Source organism: Arachis ipaensis, chromosome B02 (genome assembly GCF_000816755.2).
Source record: "Arachis ipaensis cultivar K30076 chromosome B02, Araip1.1, whole genome shotgun sequence".
Lineage (NCBI taxonomy): Eukaryota > Viridiplantae > Streptophyta > Magnoliopsida > Fabales > Fabaceae > Arachis > Arachis ipaensis.
In genome coordinates this window covers 94,366,342-94,375,693 of record NC_029786.2, presented here as the reverse complement: position 1 = coordinate 94,375,693, position 9,352 = coordinate 94,366,342, and the positions used below count along the sequence as shown (strand labels likewise).

At 37.0% G+C, this 9,352-nt stretch overlaps 1 protein-coding gene across 1 annotated transcript; it reads left to right on the top strand.

Moving 5' to 3' along the window:
* LOC110269286 (ankyrin repeat and SAM domain-containing protein 6-like) lies at positions 387 to 4,631 on the top strand. The gene is made up of 5 exons (XM_021117014.1): positions 387 to 450; positions 1,783 to 1,873; positions 1,994 to 2,436; positions 2,951 to 2,967; positions 4,332 to 4,631. The coding sequence occupies exons 1-5, from the start codon at positions 387 to 389 to the stop codon at positions 4,377 to 4,379; spliced, it is 663 nt and encodes a 220-aa protein (XP_020972673.1). The 3' UTR covers positions 4,380 to 4,631.

Genomic DNA, 9,352 nt, shown 5'->3' with positions numbered 1-9,352 from the left:
AAAAAGAAACATCTGCAATCCTATATTAAGAAACATTCATGTACAATAAAAAGAAACATCCGACTAAGAGCAAAATTAAAGAAACATCCGCCAAAACAAAAATAACATCCAAAAAAGTAGAAGTTATTCATAGAAAAAGAACTGTATTATTTATTTCAAAAAAACATCTAAATCACATAAAAAAGAAGAGAACGAAAGAGAGAAGGCATGTGCGGTATCCGGCTTGAATGCCCAACGAGATGGAGGGAGTCGCAGTGCCTCTACCACCGCCGCAATAAATGCAGCACCGGTGGTCCGTGAGGACGTGCGACACGACTGACGGAGGGTGCATGCCGCTACGCGTCGCGGAATGAAGGAGGTAACTTTGTGGTCGGAGCCACGACGCAATGGAGGATGGAGCGTTAGCAATAGGCATGGCTTTCCCCAAACATGCCAATATTAGCACTGATGGTACGTAAATGTAACTCGTTGTTCAAGCAACTATTCAGCGTTCCCAGAGCTCCTTGTAAGGCTTGTTGGAAAACCCGTTGTCGGACTTGATTAATCGTTCTTTGTTGTTCAAAACGAATAGTTTCATTTTTGTAATTTTCTAATTGTTCCAAAGTCGTATAAATTGACTTAATTAAATTCAATTTTTCTCGTTCTATTTCAGAATAACCATTCACTCGAAACTGATCTGCTTCCGTTTCAACTTTCCTTAAACGGGCCCGGGCTTTTTCTAGCTGTTCAAGAGCTCCTTCCCGCAGTTCTTCTGAATTTCGAATAGTCTTCAAGATTCTCTGTTTTCGATTATCTAATAAATCACTTAATGAAAGTAGATTCTCTTTCCATTCATTTGAAAACGTCTATGATCTCTTCCCAAACCAAACATGAATCTTTCAATTCATTTGGCTCTCACACTCAATTACTTATAGGACAATTCTTCCTATCTTTTTTAATGAGCCTATCCTCTCTTATTTTTTTTTTGTATTCAAATATTTATTTGAAAGATATTGAAATTGATAACTAACACAAGACCGGAATTTTTGGAGGACTCTTCCGATCAAACAAATATTTGTCAGCAAAGTTGTTTTTTTTCTTCAAATCCAAAGAATTCTTATTATTTTATACGTAGGTCATCGATTTCGCATTGTATAAATTGTATAAAAAAAAGAGGGGGGGTGAGAAAAAGATTCACTTTTTGCCCATTTTTTCGAATTTTTCGCCGTAAAGGGAATTCAAGCTATTTTATCGACATGAGTGTTTTAAATCGAAAAAGATTCCAACTATCTTTTTTTTTCAAACCATTTTTTTATATTAACATGGTGGTAGAAAGAATACTATACTGCGTCTAGATTTAAAACTGCCTATGCCTAGCTTTGCTTTAACCATGGTAATGGTCCAAAATTGTTAGTTCATAGAGAATCAAAGTGGATTTAACAATGAATCACGAAATGCTATGGTTCTTAAAATTTTTTTCTTAATTTATTAAAACTAGAATTTTTTTCAGAAGTAATTCGTGGGATCATGCACTTTTTCCTATTTATATATATAAAGAAAAAAGTGCAGTTGGTTCGATCCAACCTATTCTTGAAATAAACAACTCGCACACACTCCCTTTCCAAAAAAAACCAATACACCGAGCACTACACTTAGATTTATTGAATTTGTTGCTAAAATATCGGTATTAAACCCGAAACTTCCGGCGGATGGCCAGTAACTCAAACAAAGAAAAGAATCGGTTACATTTTTTTTCTTGGGTGCCCATTTTGTATGGGCTTTTAGTTTAATGTTTCTATTCAGCGGGCGTGGTTATGGGAAAAAGAATTAGAGAGTTAAGCAGGTCTTTTGGGGATAGAGGGACTTCCATTCCATCATTCCTTAAGTCCCACAGGTTTGATCCTGTAGAATCTGACCCATTTTCTCATTGAGCGAAAGGTACGAAATAAATCAGATTGATTTTTCGATCAAAAGTACTATATATATATAATATGTGACTGAACCATTTGGACAGCAACTCTAGCCGCACATGCTTCCCTGAATTCCTGCTTCAGAGACAGAGTGAGAGGCTCGTGATCTCGTCTCCTCTCCTTTCCTCTCCACTCCTTCTCAAAGTTCAAACCATTAGTCCCTCTCCTTCTCAAACACCGCTGACCGCCGACTGCCGACCACCAACCGCCTCCCACCGCCTCCCACCTTCTGGGTCCCTCAGCGTTGGAGTTTCGTCTCGTCTCCTCTCCACTTCTCCTCAAAGTTCAAACCCTCAGCCCCTTATGTCTCCTTCCCAAACACCGCCGACCGCCGACCGCCGCCTCCCACGACCCAGCGCCGCCTCCCACCTCCTGAGTGGCTCGGTCTCTCACTGGTGGTCCCGAGCTCACCGTCGTCGGTCGTCGTCTTCTCCTCTTCACCGTTCGTCCGCCAAATCGCCGGTCTTCGCTGTGGTTTCTGCGTCGGGTAAGTTGATTTCTGAATTTCTGAACTTCTGATTCTGATTTGTGATTAAGGTAATTAGATTTTGAATTTCTGAATTAGGGTAATTAGATTTTGATTTCTAAATTTCTGAACTTCTGATTTTGATTTGTGATTAGGGTAATTAGATTCTGAATTTCTGAATTAGGGCAATTAGATTTTGATTTCTGAATTTCTGAACTTCTGATTCTGATTTGTGATTAGGGTAATTAGATTCTGAATTTCTGAATTAGGGCAATTAGATTTTGATTTCTGAATTTAGGAACTTCTGATTCTAATTTGTGATTAGGGTAATTAGATTCTAAATGGTGTTCAAGCATTAGCTGAGATGCCTGTTTTCGCTATGATTTAATGGGTGTTTTGTTTTCATTTGTTCTAAATTAATTTCATTTTTACATTGCACATAACTCCAACAATGCTACCATATATCCTAAACGAAGACAAGCAAACACATTCATGTAGCATTTTTTATAGTTAAATTATAATTTTTAATATGTAGGGGATCCAAGGACTGAGGAACTGAATACACAAGGTAAAGAAATATAGTATCTACTGTTCTAAAAAATCAGAAAAAAAGGTATTTCAATTCAAAATTCACCAACCAAATTTAGAAGCAAGGAACCATTAGTGCAAGTGTGCAACTATTATAAACGTGATAAGTGATTTAATTTGTGTTATATTATATGTGGGAATCGAATGTGACAGTGACACCACTTACAAATTTAGTTCATTGGTTTCACAATATAAACATAATCAATATAATCAATATAAACATAATCAATATAATAAATTGAAAGTTCTACATTGTATGTTTGTGGCACTTAAAGTAAGTGCTGTGAACCAAAAAAATGAAAAAATCAAAAACATTATGATACTGAATACACAAGGTAAAGAAATATAGTATCTACTGTTCTAAAAAATCAGAAAAAAGGTATTTCAACTCAAAATTCACCAATCAAATTTAGAAGCAAGGAACTTAGGGAGAAGAATAAGTTAATATATATATATATATTAGGAATAATGTATTGTGATTCAGATCTGAACACTTACGAATCCGTGAAGTAGCTGATAGACTGGTGTAGATTCACTATATTTGCCTCCAACCAACCCAATCTCGTTTCTCTGAACAAATGACAGAATTCAAAAAATTACCAACCACTCAAATTCAGAAGCACTTTTAACAGTGACAATCACAAACTAAAACCAAAGCAAATGAATTACCAAAAGCAAAGTACGAAACCCTAACATTGCTTGAAAATGCACGCACACAAAGAACTAAGAATGTATAAATTCAAAAATTGAACACTCAATAAAACAATTAACACTAACATATAACATTCCCCAAAAATTAGACTAACCTGACTGACTAACCCGAGAAGACGACGCTGGAGCCTGGAGGAAGTTGGCTGCTAGAGAGGGAACGGCTAACCGAAGAAGTAGTTGGCTGCTAGAGAGGGAACCGCAGACGAAGTTGGTTGGTGGTTGCTGCGTCCTGCTACCAGGAAGACGATGCGCCTGCCTCTGCAGCTTGTGGGATTTTTGGGTTTGTTTGAGGTGAGAGACTGAGTCATTGAGAGTGTAAGAGGGAGGGCGCCGCTGATGACATAGTGTTAGGGTTACAGGTTTCAAAACTCACTAAAAGTCTAAAAGCTATATATATATTTTTATTTTTTTTTATTTAATTAATATATGTTCGGGTTCGCGGGTTGGTTCGGGTTCCGCACCACCAAAACCGATACCCAAACCAATCACTTACAAATACAATCGGTTTGGATCGGGTTGGACCCGATTACCCGTTGGTTCCAGAACCAATTTAATTGGTTCGGTTCGGGTTTGGACGGGTAATCGGGTACCCGCTACCTGTGCTCACCCCTACTGAGGAGGAACAGAATATTTTTACTTGGATTACAAAAGTTGGGCAAAGGTGATTGGCGTGGAATTGCAAGGAACTATGTTATATCAAGGGCCCCTACTCAAGTGGCCAGTCACGCTCAAAAGTATTTCATCAGGCAAAACAATGTGTCTAAACGAAAAAGATGCTCCAGCTTGTTTGACATTGTTGCAGATGAAGTTTTTACTCTTGTCTGCAATTACTATCCATGAAATAATTGTTTTTTTTATTTTATTTTGCATCAAATGAACATTTCTGCCACATAATCTACTCATGTTCATTGATAAAATTACCCAATTATTTTTATTTCTTTAATGTTGTTAATATCTTTGTTGTTGTTAATATTGTTAATGTCTTTGGAGATAAGGAACATGTTGTTAATGCTTTGGAGACAAGGAACATGATGATTGATATGGTTTTTTCATTTCTTTTCCCCAATTTTTTCCAATTTTTTTTAATTTTGTAAAAATCCGCGGATATCCGTGGAGTCCCCGATTCCCGGCGGATATAGAGTCCCCGTTACCCGTGGTGGGGACGGGGCGGGGACGGGGACTGGATATGGAGGCAGGGGCAGGGGGCGGGGGGCATGTCCCCACCCCCGTGGGTACCCGTTGCCATCCCTAGTTAGCAATCTGCGACGCTGCACAGGGCGGCGGTGGTCGGCCGGAACGTGGGGTGACAACTGTAACTCCACAGGAGAGGAGCGCAAGACAGCAGCAACAACACCCCCTAGGATCGTGAAATAGCAGCGGCAGCGTCCCCCGGGATCGCGAAACATTAGTAGCGGTTGCCGCTACGAGGATCGCAAGGCAACCGTGGCAGCGGCATGGGGATTGCAAGGCAGCGGTGTCACGCAATGGATGGTTGACACGAGGCAGAGCGATGGCGCACTGGCGGAGCGAGGTGGAGCGGCAGCGGTCTGAACAACGGCAGATGGTTGACGCGACGAGAGGGAACGGAACGTGTGAAGGTGCGACGAAAGGAAATTGAACATGTTGTGAGAGTGTATTTAGAAGAGGTTATGTTAACTAATCCCAATTATTCAAATTCAAAAATTTGATTAATTAATTAAAAATATGATTTTTGAAATTAATTTAACATTTTTTTTAACTTGTTGTTTACGTTAGTTATTCATTAGTATGAGCATTATCCATCCCCCTATACGCACTTTCTCAAATGAAGTAATCTCTCCACTCATCCCTTAGCTTTAGACTTGATGAGTAATGAAACAAACAAACTTTGTGATTTCCATAGGCCAAGCATTAAGTTTTATTTTGTTGCACTCAAATCGATTAGGTCTATCAAAAGGTCTTGTCTGACTCTTTAGATTTTGTATGTCTAAACTCTAAACTTACAAGTTATACGAGTTCGCATATTTATTTTTTGTTTGTTTACAGATTTTAATTTTCAATCATGAATCGTTTATTAATCCAACAGGTTAAATGACCGTTTATTTTTTTATTTTTTTAAAATTTAGATAAAAGTTAAATTTTAGGGAAAAAAAGAATTTAGACAAAATAATCACTTTTTGAGACGATGCGCCTGCCTCTGCAGCTTGTGGGATTTTTGGGTTTGTTTGAGGTGAGAGACTGAGTCATTGAGAGTGTAAGAGGGGAGGGCGCCGCTAATGACATAGTGTTAGGGTTACAGGTTTCAAAACTCACTAAAAGTCTAAAAGCTATATATATATTTTTATTTTTTTTTATTTAATTAATATATGTTCGGGTTCGCGGGTTGGTTCGGGTTCCGCACCACCAAAACCGATACCCAAACCAATCACTTACAAATACAATCGGTTTGGATCGGGTTGGACCCGATTACCCGTTGGTTCCAGAACCAATTTAATTGCCATAAACTTTTTAAAAAAAAAATTTAAAACATAACAAAAATAATTTAAAATATTATTTTTTATAATTAAGTGACAAACTATTTTTGAATTTGTACGCTTAATCTAAATATTTGTAAAAATATATGGATAACGATTTAGAAGGTGTATAAAAAAAATCAAGTAAAATTTCATATCTACACCTATTTTTCAGTTTTTTTTTTAGAATTTTAGTCGTATAAAAGAAGAAATCAAAAAATAAAATAAAATAAAATCACTTCATGCAAAATCACACAACTGTAAAAATGAAATTGTCTCAGGTTATCATGAAGTCGTAGACACAGTTATTAGTGAATCCTCTAGGTCATACGTCGATGTTACACTATTTGAATGGGTCTAACCCTAACTCTGTTTAAAGCAAATGCTTTGCAGTAGGCTACCCATTTTATCAATAATGTTATTTTGAATTTTAAAATTTAGATAAAAGTTAAATTTTAGGGAAAAAAAGAATTTAGACAAAATAATCACTTTTTGACCAAAAAAACCCTTAGAAAATAAAGTTTTTGATTGATCGGATCGAATTTTTTTTCAAATAAAAAATATATTAAAAATAATATATTTTTAAAATACAAAAAAAAAAACAAAAAAATTAACGGCTATTTATCTTATTAGTTAATTCATTTATTCTATTATTTTCTTGAGTTAATTGGACTCAATTTGTTTAGTTCAAATTTTAAAATAGGATTGATTTTAGAAACAAAATTTCGCCTGTTTAAGCAAATAAACGAGATGATGATCCAACAGATTTACTCATACGATCGCCTTATAAAACGATGATGACCTTGTTTATCGATGGTAACAACAAACATATAAGAGTGGCATATACGATACGGCGCCTGAGTGACAAGTAATAACGACGGAGGACAAAACTGCTTGTGATATGGTTTGTAAGTCAATGCTGAGTAAGATTATGAAAACCAATTATCACCGTGACCTTAATATGTACACTATTGCTTGTCATATTGGATTTTGATGCTGTTGTCTATATTTACACTGACTAAAGTCTCCCCAGGATTGTAATTGCATGAATTAGTCTCTCTAATAATCACCCGTTACTTGATTTGGAAATGAAATCAACTTAAGCTGCTTTACTGCCCGGGATTTACGTTTATTACGTATACTTTAGTTTATATTCGATACGGTATAATTAGGGGTGAGTACGGGTATCCGATTATTCGAATCCGAACCGAACTAATTAAATTGGTTCTGAAACTAATGGGTAATCGGGTTCAATTCAAACTAAATCGATAGTCTTTATTAGTGACTGATTCGGATATCGGTTTTGGGGTGCGGAACCCGAACCAACCCACGAACCCACCTTTGCCACGGCGGATTGACCCGTCCCGCCCAGCCAAAAACCCACAAATTTGGTGGTGCAGGTTTGGCGATTTTTTTTTATTTGGTGGGTTTCAAATCTTAGCACGACTCGCCTTTTTTAACGAGTTTGGCAGATCGGCCCAACAGATTCGACCCGTTTTACCACCTCTATTTTTGATAGACTTAATCAATTTGGTGCAACAAAATAAAACATAAAGCTTGGCCGATGGAAGTCACAAGGTTTGCTTGTTTCATCACTCATCATGTTTGAAGCTAAGAGATGAGTGGAGATACTACTTCATTTGAGAAAATATAGGAGGACAACGCTTATACTAATAAATAACGTAAATAACAAGTTAAAAAGAACGTTAAATTAATTTCAAAAATAAGATTTTTAATTAATTAGGAATAATCAAATTTTTGAATTTGAATCATTAGGAAAACAACATAACCTCTTCTAAACACACTCTCACACAATGTTTAGTTCCCTCTCGTTGACCTTCACATGTCCTGTTCCCTCTCATCGCGTCAACCATCCGCCGTTTAGACCGCCGCCACTCCACCTTGCTCCGAAGTGCGCCATCACTCTGCCTCACGTCAACCATCCATTGCGTGACACCACTACCGTTGCCTTGCAATCCCCATGCCTCGCAATCCCCGTAGCGGCTGCAATTGCTGTTTCGCGATTCCAGAGGGCGCCGCTGCTACTGTCTCACGCCCTTCTCCCGTGGAGTTACTGTTGTCACCCAACGTTCCGCTCGACCACCGCCGCTGTGTGCAGCATCGCTGATGCTCCATCCTCCATCGCGTCGCGGCTCCGACCACAAAGGCACCTCCTTTATTCCGCGACGCGTAGTGACATCCACCCGGCCTCTATCATTCGCGTTGCGCAGCCTCACAGACCACCGGTGCTGCATTTATTGCGGCGGCGGCAGAGGAACCACTACTCCCTCCATTTCGTTGGGCATTCAAGTCGGACACCGCATAGACCTTCCCTCTTTCGTCCTCTTCTTGTTGTTGTTGTGATTTAGATGTTTCTTTTGAAATAAGTAGTACAGTTATTTCTCTATGAATAACTTTCACTTTTTTGGATGTTACTTTTGTTTTGGTGGATCTTTCTTTTGTTCTTAGTTGGATGTTCTTTTTATTATACATGAATGTTTCTTAATATAGGATTGCATATGTTTCTTTTGCTACTCTTAATTGCAGGTTTCTTTTTATCATATATAGATATTTTTCAGTATAAATTTTTATGGATGTTTCTTTTAAGTTTGATGTGGATATTTCTTTTTATTGTATATGAATTTTTTATTCCGGTGCTAAGGTCTGGCGTTGCCGGCAATATTGACGGTGTGACAAGAGAGGGGAGAGTGGAGTGGCTGCAGTGAAAATAGGATAATAAAAAATGTAAAAGGTAAAAGGTGTAATTGAGGGTAAAGATGAGTAATTAGGTTAAATTTTTTTTATGTTATTGGGTTTAAGATGCAACCCATTATTCATATTGTTTACATTTCTGTTGTCTGTCTAGCAGAATTGACTTCATTTTGCAACATAATGATAATTTATTTCTAAAGCATATATTAGTTATGTAAAATACATTTTTCACTAAAATAATGATTATTTTTTTCATATTTTGTAATAGAATTTAACTAGTATTTAGTGTTTTTTTGATGAATTTTGATGAAAAGATTTTTTTCAAGTGATTTTTTTTAAAAGATTTTTTAAAGAAGTAATAATTATATTTGAGTACAATAATATAAAAGTATTTTTTTATTTATTTATTATATTAAAAAATATTTTTCAAAGTA

What these genes read in the sequence shown, in the direction of transcription:
- LOC110269286 (XM_021117014.1), top strand. Translation starts at nt 387, where the DNA reads ATGGAGGATGGAGCGTTAGCAATAGGCATGGCTTTCCCCAAACATGCC. An exon ending in TGCCAATATTAGCACTGATG is followed by an intron (nt 451 to 1,782) that starts GTACGTAAATGT and finishes GTTTCTATTCAG; the next exon opens with CGGGCGTGGTTATGGGAAAA. An exon ending in TCATTCCTTAAGTCCCACAG is followed by an intron (nt 1,874 to 1,993) that starts GTTTGATCCTGT and finishes CCATTTGGACAG; the next exon opens with CAACTCTAGCCGCACATGCT.